Genomic DNA, 21,038 nt, shown 5'->3' with positions numbered 1-21,038 from the left:
GGTTCGGTTGCTGTTGAAAATTATTGGACAATCTTTTATGTGTGTGTGTGGATCGCTGGGTGGATCCCACTGTCTTCTATGTTGCTCTCAGTTCTGTGAGAAGGATACAAAAAAAAAACCTGAGTTTTTCACAGTGAAGAGACTAACTCCAAAACATCAAAGACACATAGAGAGAGAGAGAGAGAGAGAGAGAGAGAGAGAGAGAGAGAGAGAGAGAGAGAGAGAGAGAGAGAGAGAGAGAGAGAGACAGACAGACAGACAGACAGACAGACAGAGAGACAGAGAATGGGAGGGAGGGAGACAAAGCGAGGGAGGGGTATGCCCTGTATCCGGGTAATGATGGAGGAGAGGGAGATGGAGGGAGGATGGGGGACATCGAGAGAGCAAGAGGTATGGGAGGGGTGAGGGAGAAAAACCAACCAACCAGTTTACAGAGAGAGAGAGAGAGAGCGGAAAAGAGAGAGGGAGGCAAAGAGAGTGAGAGGGACTCTGAGCATGCTGAAGGGAGGGAGGAGGGGAGGATAGCGAGTGAGAGATGGGGAGATCGCCGAGCGGATAGAAGTGTTACTACAGAGCTGCTGCTGCTGCTGGAGGACGGGCTGGGAGCCGAGGATAATGCTCCATTCCTCAGCGTACAGCGGCATGCCGGACACCTTGTGATTTCTCGTGGCGGCGGCGGCGGCTGTTGAGGAGGAACGTCTTCATTGTTGCAGCAGTGACTGTCTTTTTCTTTTCTTTCCCCCCCCTCCTTGTAACCACAGCCTTCTTCATCGTCTTCCTGCTCGCCCCTCCTCACTCCTCACTCCTCTGCAACTGGCAACCGCTGGCCTCCCCCTCCTCTTTTTTTCTACTTCTGTCCCCCTGTTTTTTTTTCTCCAGAGGAGGGATTTCTGTATTTCATCAGGGATTGTAGAAGACAGTAAGAATGTTTTCTGTCTTTTCTGCTTTTCAGTTTTCTCTTCCTTCGAGAGACATGCATGGACGGAGGGATGTGCAGAGGAGAATACCATGAAATGTTTGTGGAGAGATAGTGTTGGAGTCAAAAGGATGCATGCGTGTGTGCGTGCGTGTGTGTGTGTGTGTGTGTGTGTGTGTGCAGAAGGGGGTGGGAGGGGGTTTCGCATGTCCAAGTTTACTGCATTGATGTAGCACATTAACTCTTTCGTCAAAATAAACAGTTAAAAAAAGGACGATCGAGACAGCTCCGAATGGATTTGCGACGCACAGGCACCAGGAAGGCAAACCAAGCAGTGTTTGGCGGTGGATTCCTCCTTACTGCCAGCAGATGAATACTCTTTCCCAGCTTTACAGGGAGGCAGAAGAAGAGGGGACAAGAGAGAAAGTGGGAGAGGAAATAGCCGTGAGGAGAGACACAGATTCGTAGACGAGGCACGACAAGTCGAGACAAGACAGGGAATCAGCACCATGTATAAAATCATAGACGTGTAGAAGTATGAGTGATGATACTGGTCAGCGCTTGGTTTTATTGTGGTGTCAAACTGGTAATTCCTCCCACATACATTTCTGATGGTCTGGTGAACGGCTCACCGCTCAGTGTTCACATTAAAAGGGTAACTAGTGCATAAAATCACCCGGTAAATCACACTTTATTGAATGTGGCGTGTAAGGCAGAGTACGCATGGACATAGTTGCGCCACAAAGCATCGAAAATGGTGTGGAATAATGCACTCAGGAGCAGATAAGTGTTCTGCCACACGTTAAACAGCAGATGAACTGCTGTCTTCTCGCTTGAGCAGCTGCCTCAACAGGAAAAGGGTCACCCTGCCAGCAGGGAACATGTGCTCGCTTTGCCCCCGTCATTATCTCCCCACCTGAGTTTAGTCCAGCCACAGATGCCTTTGTCTCCATTGAACACAGCCCACGTGAAGGTGATGACAGGTCACTCTACAGGAGAGAGCACACAAGATTGCACACAAGCTTCTGGAGAGCGATGCTGCACGGAGCGCGGCGAGGAGGATTCCAGCATAATGTGGCAGAATTTAAAGTTAAACTGTGAATAACTTGTTGTCTGAGAGGCGCAAGAGACGTGACTGTGTGCTCAGCTTTGGTTTCACGTCGCCCACACACACGAACACACACACACACACACACACACACACACACAGCCATAGTAACTTGCACATGCTACTCATGCTATTCATGCTATGTGTCGCCTCAGGCACATTGAGGTAGAGGATGGCAGAGCAGATCATCAGGGAGGACAGCCAACATTACACACCATGAGGGCAATTTGTAGCAGTGAAAACATTACCAGCAGTCCATTAGCGTTGGATTTGGAGTGTGTAGCGTCTGTATTGAAGTGCTTTTGACAATGTGTAGTGATTATTCTGTGTGGCACTGGTGTGCAACATACATGACTCAGTCTTTGCTTTGAGTGAGGCTCGAAGTTCAAACACACTCTTCACATACTGATGTCAAAGCCAGCTCTCCAGATCAGTTTCGGTGGCACTTCTCTCGCTCATATTTCACAGCCAAACACATTGATGTCGGATTAAAGCGGCTTCACATGTATTTGACCGTTCTGCGGTTTCTAGGGCAGAGATGGCTGATGGAGGCTGGAAGGCAGGTCTCACTAATCACATGTGTTGACTGATTTATATGATAAATATCACATACATGGGACTGCTTTGTGATAGAGGACCAGAGCAATGTTATTTACATCTTGTCTAAATGTTCCAAGGGACTTCGTTGGCCTAGTTATCGTCGCCTTGTTTTTAGCTGCAGGCTAACCCTTGTTTACTCCACTTTACGAGCATCAGTAGCCAGTCTAGTTATACATGGAGGAAAATTTAGTGTGAAAGCTATTTTCTGGTGTTTGTTTTAAATCCGTATGGTGTTAAAATCTTGTCGTAAGACTGGCCTAAAAAATGTTCTTTTGGCTTTTTTTTCTAGTAGTAAAACAGTGAGTTTGACTTCTGGAGTCCAGCAATAGTCTACAACTGGGATTCGTTGTCTAATTCGTTCGATCTCGCTCCCTAGAGGGCGTTTTCAGAACAGGGGTCAGAGGTCACCTCGTGTTACTTCAGGAGTTAGACGCTTGAGATGGAGGTGAGAGGACTTTTAGTGTTTTTTAATGTCAAAATGTAAACATCCGTCTCTTCTGTGTGTCTTCGGGTTTATAATAAAACAATTATTACCATTAAAAAGTACGAAGGAGGAACTAGAAAGTCTTAGCGAGTCAACATGTGGTTGTCAGTTTAGTTGCTAGCAAACATTCCCAGTTGGTGACGCTTCTCTCAGTTTGTTGTCATGTGAAAAGAAAATGAGGATGACTTTAATATTATTGTTGCTGTATTGTTCTCCATATGTTAAATATGTTAGATGTGTTAGTTTGGTCATTTCAAACTCATTTTAAGATTGCCTCCATTTAAAAACATAGACAACCAACTCCATGGCGTGTTGCTACCCATCCTACAATAAGGATGATTGTCTGGACATCAGGATGGTCTGATACACAAAGTTTGATACCTTTGACCGATGAGAGAAACAGACACACTTTAGCATCACACTGTAGTTTGTCCCTGTGAAAAGGTCCAGGGGTTCGGCCCGGCTCTGCCGAGTCCAGTACAGTTGTGTTTGAGCTCAATTCCTTTGCAGTCGATCTGGTTCAAGGGGCCGCTGCAGCCGCTGCCGAGAGGTGATGAACTGATTGTCATGTCGATTATACTTCAGATGCACTGTGGCACAAAGAAATCAAGTCAAGGTCCAGCAGACAGCCATGATTCGCCACCCGAGCAGATGAATTAAAATTCAGCCCACGTTAGCCGGGAAATACCATTAATTCTTTCTCGGTCGTAAAGTGGTGTCGAACGCCACCCTTCAGCTCCACGACACACACACAGGGGACACAACACACAGGGGACACAACACACAGTTGACGTTTCCATCCGTGCAGTTCCCGCTTCAGGAATCAGACGACCACAATCCCTGCTTGCTTCTCATTTAGTTTAAAAAGTGAGGATTTATCAGGACACTTATCTGTCGAAAGAGAAACGAGAAAAGACATGTTGATTTGGGAATTAGGACCTAATTGCTATATTTCAAGAAGAGTATATTCAATATCCTTTTCCACCGGGCCAAAGAGAGAAAGACGGTAAATGTTGGGTCTTATCTGATTGTTCAGTTGCTACTTGTCAACGTCTCATTGTCAGAGCCTTAGTTTCTCTGAGGTTTTGAGCCTTCATAGTTCTCCTGTTATATTTGCCCAAGTGCAGCGAGTGGCGCTTAACTTTCTTTCAATATTTGCTCCGCTGCTCAGGGGGAGATGTAGATCATAACTCCAGATTTAGCCATCTCGCTAATGCTCGGACTCCTTTCTCTCTCTCTTTTTTTTGTCACTCATTCCTTCTCCTTCCTACTTGCCGGCGGTACAGACCGCTGATCTGGGACAGACAGGCCTCCCCTGCGCTCTGTCCTACTTCAGCGTCGTCCTCTCTCTTGTTTCTCCTTGTTTCTTTTCCTCTGTCGTTTACCTCCATCCACCTATCTCTTAGTGAGTCGCTCTGTTTTCCTGGCTATTAATCATCACACTGTCTGCGACTATTCATACCGGAGTGATGGTTCTGTCTGGTGTTAATAGGCTGTCAGGGTGTTCGGGAGAACAACGGGACATTTTTCTTTACCTGGTGTGATGTAGAAAATGAATGCCTGTCTGCCATGAACATGTCTCCTTCAATTTGAGTTGTAGAGCGCTCAAACGGCTCCGTTTAATGAGGTCAAAGTCATTCAGAGCTCGTGGAAATCTGTGAGGGTTTGTATACTTTTGCTTTTCACTTCATACTGTGATGTGTTTTGTTTGGATTGTCTTGGAGTGTTTGTGGGTGCAGATCTTCCTGTAGATCAAATGATAGCTTCCACTTCTCTGCAAACTAGAGCGAACTGTACAGTATTGGAAGCCAGAATTATGCTTTCATATTATTTCATATATATTTCTATATGTTGGCAAATAGTAACGGCACACAAATGTTTAATGCTTCAAATATATTCATTGTTAGCTATAACGACAAGATCTATTATGGCATTTGTGATTTTGTTATTAATGTTTCCATTAATAATTATTATTTAGAATATTTTCATTTTGAGTGATGTTTATTGATATATTTACTATTATTAGTAATTATTTGATACCGTTTGATGGTGAAAAAAAAAGTTGTAATGTAAAATATCCTGCGTTGAGCTAAATGCTACATCAGCATGCTAACATGCTCGAAGGGTCGATGCTAGCACGCTGTTAGCAATGCAACCAATGCTATGTAGCATTTTAAACAAAGTCCTAGTTGTGCAGGTATTTAGTTGTAAACCAAAGTATGATCTTACCACAGTGCGCTATTAGAATTCATCCTGCAGGGGACGTGAACGTCTGTAGCAAATGTCATCTATCTGACAGTTGTGGGGTTATTTCACGCTGAACCACAAATGTCAACCTCATGGAGGTACGAGAGGAAAAGTCAGGGGATCGTATTAAATGAAGTTAATGACAAAAAACAATTGCTTCACTTTCTGTGTACCCGAACACCTTTCAACTGTGAGCTGGAAGTAAACAGTAATTCAGTGCTGTGTTGTGATCATGAAGAAGCAGAACAGACATTTTACCTAGAAGGCAATTTCAAAACTATTTTGAACGGTTGCCCAATTGCGACTTACTTAAAACTAAGTTGTGGTTATTATGGTGGATGATGTGTTTTTCAGTGTATTTGCTATAAGAGCACAGATATCAGTGCTCACTTCAAAGTGTTTTGGTCGTGTATCTCTGTAAGTGTGTGTATGTGTCTCTGTGTAGTCGATGCCCATCCAGGCTATCGTTCCCAAGCTAATACCCCCCAAAACACACTCACACACTCTCTCTCTTTCTGTCCCACTGTATCTGTAATGCTATGTTGTTCCCTCTCTCACTTTCTCCTCATAAACAGATCACATCTGTCCCGTTGCAAAGAGCCATTCATGCTAATTAGGAGGAGAGGGGGCCAGACTCCTCCATGCATTTTGAACTTACTCTCAGTTTATTAGGGCTAATTGCAGCATTGAGAGGCGGAGAAGGGAGGAGGGGGGGGGGGGGGGGGTGAGTTGGGGTTTTGAATTCTCCCTATAGTCACCGCTGCATCATCAAAGTGGAATTTCTATATTTAGCATCAGCAGATGCATGGCAGCAGCGGAGCAGTGCTGGCCCGGGACGACGATCAGAGTGCAGGGCGGGGTATGACTTGTGCCTCTGTGTGTGTGTGTGTGTGTGTGTGTGTGTGTGTGTGTGTGTGTGTGTGTGTGTGTGTGTGTGTGTGTGCATGATTGAAGGCAGTATAAGCATCAGCCCGAGGGTCTAATGCTGCATTCAGGTCCTTTGGGAAAGGCAGTCAATATGAACTTCTTACCTGAAAGCACATCATTCAGCTCTCAGGTGGTAAATATGACTTGGAAACGGTTGTCTGTAAAGAGTGAAATTGGATGTTGTTCTTTATCACTTCAAAAAATAACAAATTATTTTAAGAGTATTGATATTGTGGTGCAATAATCAATTCGCGATATCAAGGTCAACTTCATTTAAAAAATAAAAAAGCCAGATAACTTCAATTTGTATTCTTTATGTGACCAAGTACATTTGCTGGAAATCCTTAATTTGTGGGAGCAGCACTACAATCTGATGCGAGCAGCGTTCGAAGAGTATCCATCCAACGCAAGTGTTTCATGTTCTTTAATCTGTGAGGGGCTTATTTGATTAAACCAAACAGTGAAATGTGTAAGATCTGCGTGCGCTGATTGTGCCATAGATTGAAGTCAAATCATTTTTGGATGATATGTGATCTCATTTGGCAGATTGAAATAGATATTCATGAAGATTCTTGCAAATCAAAGCCTCTCTGTCCCGCTCCATATCATTTTATATTGTTTCAGTGAGTAAAGCTGTCCCTATGCTAAAATTATTGTCAGATAGCTTGTCAGTACAGTCCAGGTCCTTTCCGGTGTCGTAGAGATTTCTGCTGACGTTGCTGTCACTGTGTGTGACTCGCCGTTTTCTGCAAAATCAAATTGGTGTCAGGTTGGCTTCTTGTGATTGAAAGGTGTCAAGCAGCATTTCTTTGTTTTTGTCAACCCCGTCAGAAAACAGCTGCAGCTGATGGAAAACGCTGTCTGCCTGCTTTTGACTCCTATGAATAGCTTTGACAGTACAACAACAGTTTATTAGTTATATTCCCCTCTCTCTCTTTCTCTCTGCAACCTTTTTAAATAACAGTGTTACATCTTAATTTGTTAGTGCGTCGCGGCAAAAAAAAAAAGAGCCTAATTCAATTCACCTCCTGCGAGCTACAGCCCTCTGCATCCATATTGCATTGCAGTCTTTTTCAGACAGTAACTGATCTGTCATCAAGATGCAATGCGTTATTTTTGGTTTTTCATGCTCATTCTCCCTCATCGCTTGCCTCCTCCTCCACCAATGAACTTGTCATGGACAGAAGTGTGTGTTGGTGTGTGAGCATGCACCTTATCTGCCTGTTTATATGTGTCATTTTGCACCAGCAGTAGGCAGCAGTGGGTGTATTAAAGTTTATGGGAGATGATGAATCGGCGATGTTCGGGCCAGGGAAGGTTTGGGCTTCTTGCTGCATTAATAATTGAAGCACAGCTGGCAGTATTTATAGTAACAGTGGAAGGGGGCCGTGGTGGCGTGAATGGTGGTGATATATGAGATACAGTACATCCTGCCAGCTCGCCTGGGCATCAGACAGTGTGAGTTCCCACACAGTAAGGCAGTGCTGGATGTGACATGCCTGACAGAGAGCTGATGGCAACATGTGCACAGATACACACTCATACACATCCGCAGCATGCTCAGACCGACATGCATACAGTCAATACAACTCTGATACCTGCAAAGTTTCATCAGAGGAGGAGAAGAAAAAGAAGAAGCGTGCTACTTATGAACAGAACATTTTTGAGTTTGACGGTCCGAGCTATAGGAGGAGAATCAGTAGAAGAAGACACAAGCTGGAAAATGGAGCGAGGAAAGCATGCAAAGTAGGAAGTAAGATATCGCCCATAGGAGACGTTTGATGTAAAGCCATATTGATTGGCCTACATAGCCTAGATTAAAACAGTGAACATGTGATGGTTTTCCTCCTCTGAGGCTGGAGTTTATGTAGTCTGATTGAATCTGTGGCTGGCAGTCTTCCGGCTCCTTCGGCTTCTTTTGTTACTTATCTGTCACTTTCAGGGCAGATAACAAGAAACACAGGCGACAGTCACACATCAAAAGCGGCCAAGTCCGCAGTGGATTATTCAAATGAAGGACAAGGAGGTGGACCTGTTTTTTGTACATGACAGCAGGGATGTGGGGAGATATCATGCATTAGCTCAACTGTGTTTCAGTGAAGATAGCGATACCCCAATATAAAAACACTAATAAAAGCCCGACACTCACACAGTATTATATGCAGACTACGTCAAATGTCAAGCCAATAACATGTGATCGTCGTTTGAATGTTACTCATAAGAGTAGAAATGCCTGCTGTGTTTTGCCACATCTTGACTGTTATGCCTGTTCCATTGTTAACTCAGTGTTGATGATTAACTGGCATTTGTTTCGTCTGTAAAGAAGAATCTCATCCCCTTTGCTAAGTACAGAGTGGGAGAAAGAAGCGTTTAAGTGATGTGTCTATTTGGGAGGGTGTATCTGCCGGAGGAAATAGATTTTCCATTCAAAAGCTTTGAAACGTGAAACCACAGACCCTCCCGGAAGAAGTGCTGATTCAGCTGCTGCTGAACCGCAGGGAGCTAAAAAAACTCCCTCTACTCGGTCAAACAAGGCTTTCTGAAACCATGACAGCTCTGTCCTGCTTTCTGGCCCTCTGCTCACGCTCTACCTCATTTTGTTAGACATGAGTGAGTATGAATCACAGCTCTCATCGCGTCTCCTGGTTCAAGGTTCAAGGTGTTTAATACCAACCGCCATTTTTTTGCGGGACTTGACCCAGTTTTGGTCAAGTCCCAGCGGGTCATAATCAAAACCTCCATTGCTGCCCCCGATTCTGCTGACGATTGGTGTTTTCTGACAGGACTTCAAAGGCGCAAAAAACGAAATCCAGCAGGCTCCTGTGCATGTGAACCAGTGAGACGTGTGAAGCTGGAGCAATTATTTGCTTCCCGGTGGAAACAGAAATGGCCGACGTGGAGGTTGCCACACTCTCAGGCTCCCATTTGGCACCTGCAGCCGTGAAACAGCATCCACCTTTAATATTTCACAGCCCCTCGTATGTTCAGGCCGTCTCGCCTGAAGCTACTCCCATTGTGTCTTGTTTATTCATGAGCTCCCCATGCGCTGCCAACAAATAGTCCCAACTTGGCCCTCGGTGCGGCCCCAGATATCAGCAAGTGGGTCCTGCCACTCAGAGCCGAGCCACCACTTCAGCTCTTCAGCCAGACAAGAGAGATGAGTCTGTGTTATTTAGGATATTACTCAGCGCTCTGAAACAGGCAGCATATGTCGCCGAAAGCAGAAAACAAATACAGATTCCGAGCAGTCCCACTGAGATTTAGCGGCGATGACGAATAAAGTTGATTAATTAGCAGGCTATTTAAATGGGATCTCGGCTCTCTGGCTCCCAAGCTGATTGACTGTCTTCGTCTCCCTTTGTGGAGAATTAAGAGGCTTTAACAAACAGTGTGGCCTCTTACATGCGTGCAGAGAAATACTGTTTGTGCTGATACAAGACTGCTTTATTGTAAGTAGCACTGAAACAATTAGTGAATTAATCAAGTCGTCAATCGACTGAAAAACATTTTAATCTTCTTTTTCACTTAATTTGCAACCGGGAGGAGAATTGATGTTCAGGTTGATGCTGAACATGTAGGGATTTCTAGATAATGTATAACAATACAACTTGTCCTGTTCAAGTAGCAACCTCAGAGACTTGTCTTTACTCTTGCACAAAGATACAAGATAATACTGATTTGGTAACTAACAAAGCCTAAACTGTGACTTTAAAGCAAAGGATACGAAAGGTAAATGCAGTGTAGATGTACATCCTTTTTATCTCTTACGGTTAAAAACAAAACTAGAATTTCCTTGACAGTATATTACACTATTACCGCCAAAGCGTTTCAAAATACCAGTCGTATCGTGTTGCTCAGTCAAACAAGGGTTGCTTTGTGGTTCTGACATTCATCTGCTGTCAAGATTTGACAGCTCCTCGTAAACAACTCGACCTCTGTTTGATCAATAGCTAAGCCAACGAGCTATTCTCTGGAGCAACGTTGTCGTAGCATTTGTATACACATGAATATTGCAGGTGACCTATGCAGTCCGCAAAAGGAAGAGAACAGAAGCTTCAAGACAGCAGAAAATTGTAAATATTTATACATTTCTGGTGCTGATTAGAATTTCTCTGATTTAACTGACCATGCTTCAAGCCAACATTTATTAAACTGAGCTTAATAGTCTGGAAAAAAAAAGATGTGGACCGGAAAATACCCTATTAGTCACAGTGTTGTGAGGCGAGGTTTGGTAGCCTTAAGAAACACCATTTTGATCCACAGGGAAATAGGCTACGAGGTCACTCTCCCCCCTCAGGAAGAGCTCACACGCTCACTTCTTTCTTGTGTCTTTATGTAGCTTCATACACCCACTCACGTCTTCACTATAATTTAATGTTGTCTATATATAGGGAGCCCTCTGGGAATTTGTTTTATTGCTTTCCCCCAACATGTCTCTAAATCCTCGTCCTGTACTACAGTACCGTTTCTTTTGATGCTCAAAAATCAGAGAAGCATGCATTGGTTAGATGTCTTCGGGCTCATTGTCGGCATGAAAGCTTTTTGATGTTTTGTTCGCATAAATGTGTTGGTGAGTGTTTTGCAGCTGGAGTGTTGTGGCCTTTGTATATGTTACAATATGGGTTTAAGTCACTTTATAGTCTCAGAGTAGGATGTTTGAGTAGAGGGGCCACTTTATAATACACTGTGTTTTTTATGAAGGCCAAAGTGGCTCTGTCCACGGCTTCAGTCTATTCAGTGCAATGAGAATTGCTCGTCTGGCACATTCGCCAAAATATGTCTAGCTTCCAGTTTACTTCTGGGGATATGTAGCCCACTGAGCGTTAATCCCATCATACCTCTGGGCCAGCTGGGCCAATGAACCAATGAGAATGAGCAAACTGTTCAGTGGTGACTTCAGTTGGAAAAATAATACTTTTCCAGTCTTTGGAAAATGTAAAGATTTCCCCCACATTTCTTAAAAATATCCAATACAAAGGGTGATGTTTGACTATGTTTGTAGCCAAAGGTGTGCTATGAATTATTCAATAGACTATTTTACAATGAAGTCTATGGGAAAATGCTTTTTGCGCAGAAGGATTTGTTGTTGCAATATCACAAGTGGCCACTGGATAAAGGAAGCATCAAGGCTTAGCAAAGGCACCATATTCAGTTCGTATAATACATGGTTTTAGACATTCATGGTTTCCAGGTGATGAATCCTAATTGTAATAACTTAGAGATCCCTTGACATTATCCCTAGCGCCACCTTCAGGTCAATGGTTGGTTTATGATCAAATATCTGCTAACAAAATGACATTCATATCAGCTGTACTTTGAGGTTCGTGCTAGTTAGTAAATGCTAAACACTACATTATTATTGTTAGCATGCTGACGTTAGCCGTTAGCTGTATAAGCACAGTATCACAGAGCTGCTAGCATGGCTATTTGTGCTCCCGCTGGCATGATGAGCGTATGACTCGGATTTCACAGAAGGGAGTTTCTCAGACTCAAAATGTGCTGGTCTTCCTTTCACAGTTGTCCTGGGCCTGATTCTACGAAATCTGCCACGATGAGAACATCCGTGATGCTGTCGTGCACCCCGCCCTTTCCTCTCAAACTCAAACCAGGTTCCTCCACCGGTGCTCACTCTAGTTTAATAGCACACGGGACGGTTACATCAGAACATGTGTAGAACGAGTGGCTTCATTCTCCTTTGCTCGAGCCCTCCTGGGTCCCAGCAGTTTAGATTGATATTCTCTGTGACGTACGGAAACCACGTAGACGCTTTAGTGCTAAAGGGTCAAAATTCACACAGACATTATTAGCTTTTACCCATCTGTATGCACAGCTTCATGGGAGGTTTGTGTCCATCAGAAAGCCATTTTGTGTGTAGATGTCAAACAAGGAGGAAAGGAAATTGGCCGTTCCAGTTTAGTGGCAGGAAAGTGGGGCGATCTGTTCTTTGGAAGTTTCCCAGTGATATTTCCTGGGGACCAAGACACTGAAAATATCTTTCTCTATACACGCAATGTCCTACATACTGTGAAAGAGAGGGTGAACCAGAGAGGAAGAGAGAGAGAGAGTAAGAGATGGAGTGAGAGAGCACATGGTAATGTGTGTTTGGGAGAGATAAAAAAAGAGAGAGGGAAGGAGGTTAAATGTTACGATGCTGGTGGGATATCAGTCTTTTGATTGCATCACACAGATAGATGGATTAAAGCTCAGCAGAACCAGGTCAAGACTTTCGCAAGTCACCCAACAAAGTTACCTCATTTTCCCTTTCACCTGTGACATGAAACCTCTCAAGCAGAAGTGGAAATGCTGCCTCATAACCCCATTTCAATTTGCTCATCATCTTCTGCCACCAATGACAGGTTCAAGTGCTGCGTGATGGTGCTTATGAAACAGGATTTGTTTGGATAACATTTACACCTAGCAACAGTGTCTTTAGTTAACAAACAGGGATCAAATCCATCTTTCCCTTGCCAAAACACAAATTTGCTAAACATGTCCCTTCCTCCTCTGAGCTTTCTGTCTTTTTAAACAGATGTTAAATGGCTCATCTCGTTCCCCATGCATGCATATCTTAACATTTCCTTTCTGACAAGTGTGTTCCCACCCAAGCCGCCAGCCAGCCACCTGTTTTATTTGTTGATTTGAGTGCATATTGGGTACGTTTGTCATTGAAGCTCACAACAAACAATTATGATACAATGATGCATGTTGAAAAGGGAGAAGAATATTTGAAACCATTTTATGGCCAAAAACCTGTTGTCTTTCTTTTTTTAGGTCAGTTTAAATACCAGGATGAATCTGTTCAGCGAGCATCAGGTGTCTATACGGACACGCAGACAACAAATCATGAAAACTATATGGGAAACCTTTCATCCATGTGATTTATTACAGCCAACAGATCAACAATGAATGACCAACATGTTGTGTCACACGCTATCGGCTACAAGGGTACCAGTAGATGGTTACTGTTCAGAAATGACTTTACTGTACACACAACAGAGCAGCATTTCTACGCATCATCAAAAGCATGAACGACATAGCCTGTGGGTGCATAAAACGCTGCTGCGCCTTAAATCTGAGACTCAACAACAAACACTATTGAAAGCGACACTGCAGACAGAACAGATCAACGTAAAAGCTGTCAGATGTCTCCGTGTTTATAGTAAATGTGCCACGGTAGGGGTAAAATACAAAGTTGTCCATCCCTGAATGGCCATTACTACTTTTTATATCTTAGCATTAATATTGCATTTATTCACTCCGTCCTCATTGAAAGGAATGGTTGTAGGAAATAAGCCTATGAACTTATTGCCATTAGTGGTTTAGCTTATTTTAGCATTAAGACAGCTAGCCGGGTTCTGTAACCCATGTTACATGTTAGCAGCTCAGTCATTCATGGTTTATTTAAAGTGCATTACTACATGAAAGGTGTTTAATTTATGAATAACAACCTCAATTGCGCTATACAGTGTAGACTGCAAGCGCATCATCAGATGTGTTTTTCACTCACACATCTCCTTCAACAGATGCACTCTTTCTTTAATCTATGCAGCTAGCTGCACTGGCTCAGCGCAGCTCAACTGTAGTTCACGGTGTAACGCTTCATGTTGATTCAACACTTTCTCAAACAGTCAGTCCTGCTGTGTGTTTATTTACTTTAGCTGTCAGCTCTTTTAGCTGCATCGGCCCCGTTGTACAAGCTGCCGTTAGCCAACGTTAGCTAACAGCCAACTAGCTTTCCCCTCTTACCGCCATGACAAGAAACATACAAACATACAACATAGGCTACATGCAATTATCCAGACACACAAGTCAAGAGAGGAACAATCTGTAACCATGAGAGGCCCTTGAGCAAACAGTGATAATTCAGCACAAAGTATACGCTTATGGGTCCAGTATGCGAGATTAGCACTAGACAAACAGAAGAACAGACACAGAGATACACACACGTGACTAAACACATAATCTCAAGGCAGAGATAATATCAGAAGAAATAATATACAGTACAATTTGATAGAAATAATAACGTAACTTGTGCTCTAACTCGTCAAAACATATCCTGTTTAATGTTTCATTTGAAACTCGATTAATTTAGCCCGCCGTTCACTGAGGCTGTTCTTACTTTCCTTGTGTTAACTTCTCTGATTGCTTGAGGAGGTGAGGGCTCGCAGGGTAATGATATAGTTTTAAGTTGCCGAGCTCAGTGAAAGTGTTAATGATGTGACCTCAAACTGAAACAGCTCTCCAAGGAGAACGACAGAGAATAAACGAGAGATAAAGATGTATGACATCAAGATATGAAGAGGAGGAGATGATTATCACTTGTTGACATTGGGCAATATCTAATCGCGCCATCTTCACTCAGATAGACACACATAAGCTCGCACACACACGCACACACACACACACACACACATGCACACACACACACACACACACACACACACACACACACACACACACACACACACACACACACACACACAGAGCTTTCATTATGACGGTCTTTTATGTGTGAGTCATGACTTTTCTCTCAAGAACTGATTATCACTTTCTCTCTCATCATTTTCCCTCTGTCCTGACCCGTTCCAGCTTAATTGACGATGAGTGATTGTTTCAAAAGTTTGGATTCAGCCTTTTTTTTCTCTGCAGCGTCCATTAGGATCGCACAATATCTAGATTCTAGACAATATCAGCCTTGGGAAAAATATGAATGCAACTAAGAATGCGTGACAAACAGGTCTGTCACGCAGCGGGCTTATGATCGCTGTGGTGTGGGTGGATTTTACTCAACAGCCTCAAGGTGTCATCCTGTAAAACCTGAAATGAAACGTACCTTGGCTTTAAGGAGCGTAGAAAACATTTAATTATGTCTTTCAGTGGAGCCTTTTGAGCGGCCCGTGAAGGTCGACGGCTTGTTTCTGAGTCTTTTCAAGAAATTCCACAAAAAACAGGGACTCCTTTCAATTTTTTTGGCATGAAAATGGGAATAAAAGCCAAATCTAAATACAGTAAATATTAATATTAGCTCTGGCTTTTTGGCAATTCACTGTGACCCCACATTCATTGGCTTCCTCCTCTCTGCTCTTCATCATCCATCCCTGCGAGTTCACGCCTCTGTGTTCACAGCAACCTCTCATACCCAAGAATGTTTCTCGTTGCTCTCCGTCAATGTTCTTTTGCTTCTCTGTTTTGTCCCAATATCTAAAAGAAATTGCCCTTTTTTTGTGTTCTTTTCTATCCTCCCTCTCTTTTCTCACATTAACACTCTCCTCTGTGTGTCATTGTCTTGTCTCTCTGGCACCTTTTCACTTCTGTCCTGCTCCTCTCTCCCCTTACTTAATCCCCTTCATATTTTTAGCCATAGCGGCGTGGCTTTATGGATGTCAAGGTCAGTCTGTTGGTCGGTCGGTTCGTCGGCTCTCCTTCAGTCTGCTCCCGACCGAAATATCTCAAAAACCTTTGGATGATTTCACATGAAATTTTGTTCAGACATTCGTGATCCCAGGAAGACACGTCCTACTTGGTCCTTCAGCGTCACCATTGGGTTGACCTTTTGGGGTTCAGGGGGAAATATCTTGATATCTGTTTGATACAGAGACATTATGATCAAAGTGAATGTGGGGGTCAAGGGGACGGATGGACGAGTCATGCAAACACAGGACTCACAATCTGGAGACCGCTGTTTGTGTCATTGACTTGTTTTAATGTCACTGTAGACATTTAACGTGGCATATATGTAACTCCAGTTACAGCAATTGTACTTTTTTCAAGCCAAACATTAACCATGTGTTTAAAACTGCAAACATAATCATAAATGTAAAGGAAATAATCGGAAGTAATTTAGAATTCTGTTTACTTATAGACTTAATTTGTTTGAGACTGAGTTGTTTTTTCCCTCCTCTTGGTCTCTCTCACTCCTTTCTCTCTCTCCTCACATCCCTCTCACCGGACTGCTTCCCCCTATGTCCTCTTCCCTGTCCTTCCTTTCTAGCTTCCCCTATCTTTGATTGCTCAGCACTATGCAAAAATATGGATTGTTCACTTCCATTTATTATCATATCTGCTCGAGGTGCCCCCCCTCCTCTCCTGGTTGGTGAGCTTTCTGACAAGACTGAACCAGCGTTGCTACTTCCTCCCGCTCCTCCCCGTCTTTGTCTCTTTGCCCTTGTCTCTTTTATTCATCATTTCCCTCCAACAATTTGGTTTCCAGCCCTTTTCTCCTCCCCTGTCGCTTATTGCCTCTTTTTAAATATCCTCACAAGCTTGCTTTAATTATATTGTCCTCTACACATTCAGACATACCTTTTAATAAGAGTCCTCTTTAATTTAAATCAACGTTTAAGGGTTGCTTTTAAACCTTTTACAAAGCTTTAAAAATGCAATACAGCTGTAGGAACTTTATAACAAGAGCCCAGTTGAACTGAGTTATGCTCATATATTGTAATGTACCTTCCATGTCAATCAACTTTGTACTTGACATACTGCACCGTTTGTTATCGTATTGGCTGGTTAGTACTGTAGACATCCATATTTCACATGTAAAACACAGGACAAGATCATAAAATAAGGTTTAGTAATAATTAGTCAGAGGAACATTTACAGGCTAATGCATCAACAATGACTCATCCTTTGTCCTTGGTTGTCAAGTGTTACAAGTCTCCTCTCAGGTTCTTGTCTGTTTTAGTGAGTGATAGTCTGAATGTCTGTTAAACTTCTACAGTTTGCGACACACTCGTCTGCCATCTCGTTCCTCATAACTGCGAACAGAAGATTGCCTGCTACATGCGTTCAGAAGTTGGGGGCTGAATCGCAGCCAGCGTCAGTATTTGTCACAGCTGTACTCAGTGTGTTTGTGTGAGAAATAAGGACAAGTGGAGGAATTGAAAGAGAGGGGCGACTGATATATAATCTTAAAAAAAAAAACTCAAATTGAACAACTTGTAGGCTTCACATTCAGGCTTTAAATTGTGTTTTTTTTTTTGTTAGATCAAGTGAAGGATCGTGGCAAGAATTTCAATTTCTGCAGAGCGGTTTCATTTAGTTCAGGCATTGCCTCCACGCGGCACAAACGTTAAACACACGAAGCTCAACTGGCATCAAATAAATAATACCTGATGGCTGCATCTTAGAAAGTTGTAAAAACTCTCCCCTGACTGCCATGTGTTCATTTTTCAAGCAGAATACGATCCGAGGCATGAAAGGAGCTTTGCTTGCCACATGCTGTCCTGTTGTCCACCCTTTCCTTTTCATTTTCCTGCGGCGCTTCTTCATTTCTTCTTCTTCCGTCCCGTTTCTTGTCGAGCTGGACAGCTGCTATCTCATGAGGAGACACGTTTTTTTCCCCTTCACAACATGACTTTGATTCCTCTGTGTCTTTCAGCTGCCTCATCACACACACACAAACTCAACTCAAGTAGCATCATTATTCTGTACTTGAAGCGAGATGAAAACAAACAGCAACTTGATACCGTTTCTTTTTCCTTTCCAGATGAATGTTTAGATGAAATATGGAATTCATATATCTAAATCTATCTGTCTTTATCTAAAAAAAATACATATTTTCTGTCAGTCAAACAAAACAATTGTACTTAACTTAGTTACTTTCGGATCAGGTGTTTATTTTGGGATTCTTCAGCGCTCTCTACTGATTGGTCGGTCCTCTGGCGCTTACATTTGACATCCTGCTGTTTGGTTCTGCGTGGAGCTGTCCAGCATGTAGTGGTGCTGAAAATCCTGAAACTGCGTGCAGAGCCGACCGGCAGCCACCGGGGACGGATCTGTTATCTCGCTCAGTTTGCACTTGAATGCGACGCCGCATCTCTGACGCTCCGAAGTGGCTTCTCGGGCTCTCTCAGGGGTGATGGCAAGAGTACGAGTGTATAGTTTATCGCATGGAGAGGTGTTGTCCATTTCAAGTGTCCGTAAGATGTGCAGTGATGTATAGTTGCTGTATAGAGTTCCACCGATATATTAGGTTACTAAGGCGGGTGTTGGATTTCTCACTCGGCTTTAAATAAACTAAAATAGTCTCAGCAGCTTCAGTGTAGCGAGACTTAAATCTGACATCCTTGTTGATTACAACCAACGATACAAAATACCCACCCTGTAATTGCCTTAAATTGTGGATGTGGAAGTTGAAAAGAAAGAGCAGTTGATATCATTATCATGTGTTCTCTCCGCATCAAAGACAATAATTTCAACGGCAACTGTTTGTCTGACATCTTTTATATATCTTTCTCTTTCGGAGGTTTCACGCTCAAGGTCATGATGTGAATAGACCTCCATAATTCTTCTTTCCAGTTAATACACAGTGCTCACTTAGTGCAGCACGTCTCTCTGTGTGAGCACATTCCACTGTAGTGTAGTTTAACCCGCCATAGTGCTATCGCTCACAGTGAAATACGGATGTGTTTCGAGCGTCTGAAGGTTCACTCATCTGCAGGCAAAGTGTTGAGTGTTACAGTACAGCAGGATGTGGCGAGAGCCTGGAAGCTGGGAATTAACAGCACCAGTGTGTTCATTTATACATGAGGTGTGAATAGTATGTCATCGTGCGTTGAGGGTTGGAAGGAGTGCACGTCTGCTCCAGAAACCAGAGTGTGTCACAGTGATGGGACCCTGGATGCAGCCGGGAAGGAAACTTTGAACAAACTTCTTCTGCAGTTTGTCCTTGTCTCTGTTTTCACGACGTCTTTTTTTTCTCCTCTCCTCCCCCTCGTCGCAGTGTCTCTCTGGGAATGATGGTGTCGCCACAAGTGCCGCCATGACGATGCCGTTCAGCCCCCTGTCCAGCGACGAGGAGCAACAAAGGATGCTGGGAAATAATCGACATCTCTATCCAGGGGCAGAGGACGAGGAGGAGGAGGAGGAGGAAGAGGAGGAGGAGGAGATGGAGGAAGACGAGCGCCGCGAGGGCCAGGAGGAGGAGGAGAACGGCGAGCTGGAAGGGGAGGAGGACGACGACGAGGCGGAGTTGGTGGAGGAGGTCAGGCGAGGCGGCCTGTCGCGGGTGGGCAGGGGCGAGGGACACAGGCAGCCGGGTAAACTGGTGGGAAGACCCGCCGGGGACCGACAGAATCGGTCGGGGAACCCGGGGCACGCCACGAACCCTTATTCAGCCAACCCCGGACCCACGCACCAACAGCCAGCCAATCACGTACAGCCGCCGCCGCAGCAGCAGCAGCAGCAGCAGCAGCAGCAGAGGAGGCTGAAGGACCGCAGCACCGGCACGGGGTCGTCTGAGGACACCCACATCGCTATGATGGTGTTTCGCATCGGCATCCCAGACATCAAGCAAACGGTCAGTGCCGTCGCCGCACACGTCACACACGTCACACACGTCACACACGTCACACACGTCACACACGTCACACACGTCATGGCAGCGACTGATGAGTTCACAAACACAGCGGGCCACGTCCCAGTAGTTAAACACTCTTATCACTTTATTATCAATTTCTCCACTCCAATGAAAGCTTGTTGTATGTCATATTGGTGCATACATTCCTATACTTTACAGGAATGTTTCCTTTTTTTAGTCCAGTTTTTGCTGTTTTTCATTATCAACATGTATGTGTACAAATTTGTATAAGTTTATGAGGTCTAATGTTCCCAGTTTAACATTTGGGGACCTTTTTCTTGCGCTTTCTGAGTAAGATTAGAAGGTCATAAGGTCTGCAGCTTCATATTGAGTGGTGCCGATCCTCCATCCCAACTCTGTGAAGAGAGATAAGAAAAGCATGTCCCTAAACATCAAACTATTCCTTCAACATCAATTGTGTAAATCAATGCCTGAAGTTCTCAGAGGCGTCTGCTTGACATCATTTCTGTGACCGTGCACATGATGAGTGGGGATGAGAACTGGGTGAGTGGATGGATATCTGTGTCTGTGCTCTGGGGCCCATCATTTCATAATCTGACCGCGAGTGTTACGACAGTCCGTGTGGTCAGTTCAGTCAAATCCTGCGATGGGCCGTGCTCCAGAAACGCTGCACATCTCTGAGGACTGAGCGTATTACATCGATTAGAGTCTCTGTCTTCGTCTCTCTCTCTCTCTCTCTCTCTCTCTCTCTCTCTCTCTCTTTCTCTCTCGGTCTCGCTGCATCACCAGCAGAAAACTGAGGAAAGCGCAAATGCTGGTCAGAGTGAAAGACCTGAGAGGGTGAGGGAGACTTTCAAGGTGACCCAGCCCCAGAGAGAAAGAGAGGCAGAGGCAGAGACAAAACCCATGGAAGAGCAATCACAATGAGAACATGCCGGCAATCATTTGAATAAAAAACCCCACCATGAAGACTGAAAGGATTCAGAGAGAGTCAAAGGGAGGGAAGTTGAAGTGGAGAGAGGAAGCTAAAATAGAGGGAAGCGTTGCCTCCGGCTGAATGTTGCCAAAGAGCTTCTGAATGGTGCGATGAAGCCTGCCGTGAAAAGCCCTTTTTTTTTTGTTGGTGTGACTGCTTTTAAGAGAGCTGTCCAGAATCATGATGGACCGATCTGCCATCCCGCTCCATTTCTCAGTTGCGGTCTTCCACATCACATCCGTGCAAAAAGCTTCCATCAGAAGTGTGTCGTAATCGGCCTCACGGGCCGGAGACGCAGCTGCCTCCACGTACAGTATATACGGCATTCTCCCGCTCTTGACAAATTAGCCATTAGATGCCAGACACGCCGTCCTTTTGAGTTCCCCCTCTGTGCTTTCCTGATGAGCGATCCGTTCGAGTGAATCATCTCGTTTGTACCGATAATTGAATTATGAAGAA

General features: G+C 44.1%; 1 protein-coding gene across 1 annotated transcript in view; it reads left to right on the top strand.

The window, feature by feature from the left end:
• Positions 1–507: 507 nt before the first annotated feature.
• The window catches only part of shank1 (SH3 and multiple ankyrin repeat domains 1), a 62,401-nt gene continuing 41,870 nt past the window's right edge, over positions 508–21,038 (top strand). The window contains exons 1-2 of the mRNA XM_068578121.1: positions 508–919; positions 19,007–19,582. Coding sequence (XP_068434222.1) covers positions 19,046–19,582 — 537 coding nt within the window. The 5' untranslated portion in view covers positions 508–919; positions 19,007–19,045. The remainder of the gene's footprint in view (positions 920–19,006; positions 19,583–21,038) is intronic.

This window comes from Clinocottus analis, unplaced genomic scaffold (assembly GCF_023055335.1).
Source record: "Clinocottus analis isolate CAN_PGR_092001 unplaced genomic scaffold, fCliAna1.0.p SCAF_16, whole genome shotgun sequence".
Classification (NCBI taxonomy): domain Eukaryota; kingdom Metazoa; phylum Chordata; class Actinopteri; order Perciformes; family Cottidae; genus Clinocottus; species Clinocottus analis.
This window is presented reverse-complemented; position numbering and strand designations above follow the sequence as displayed.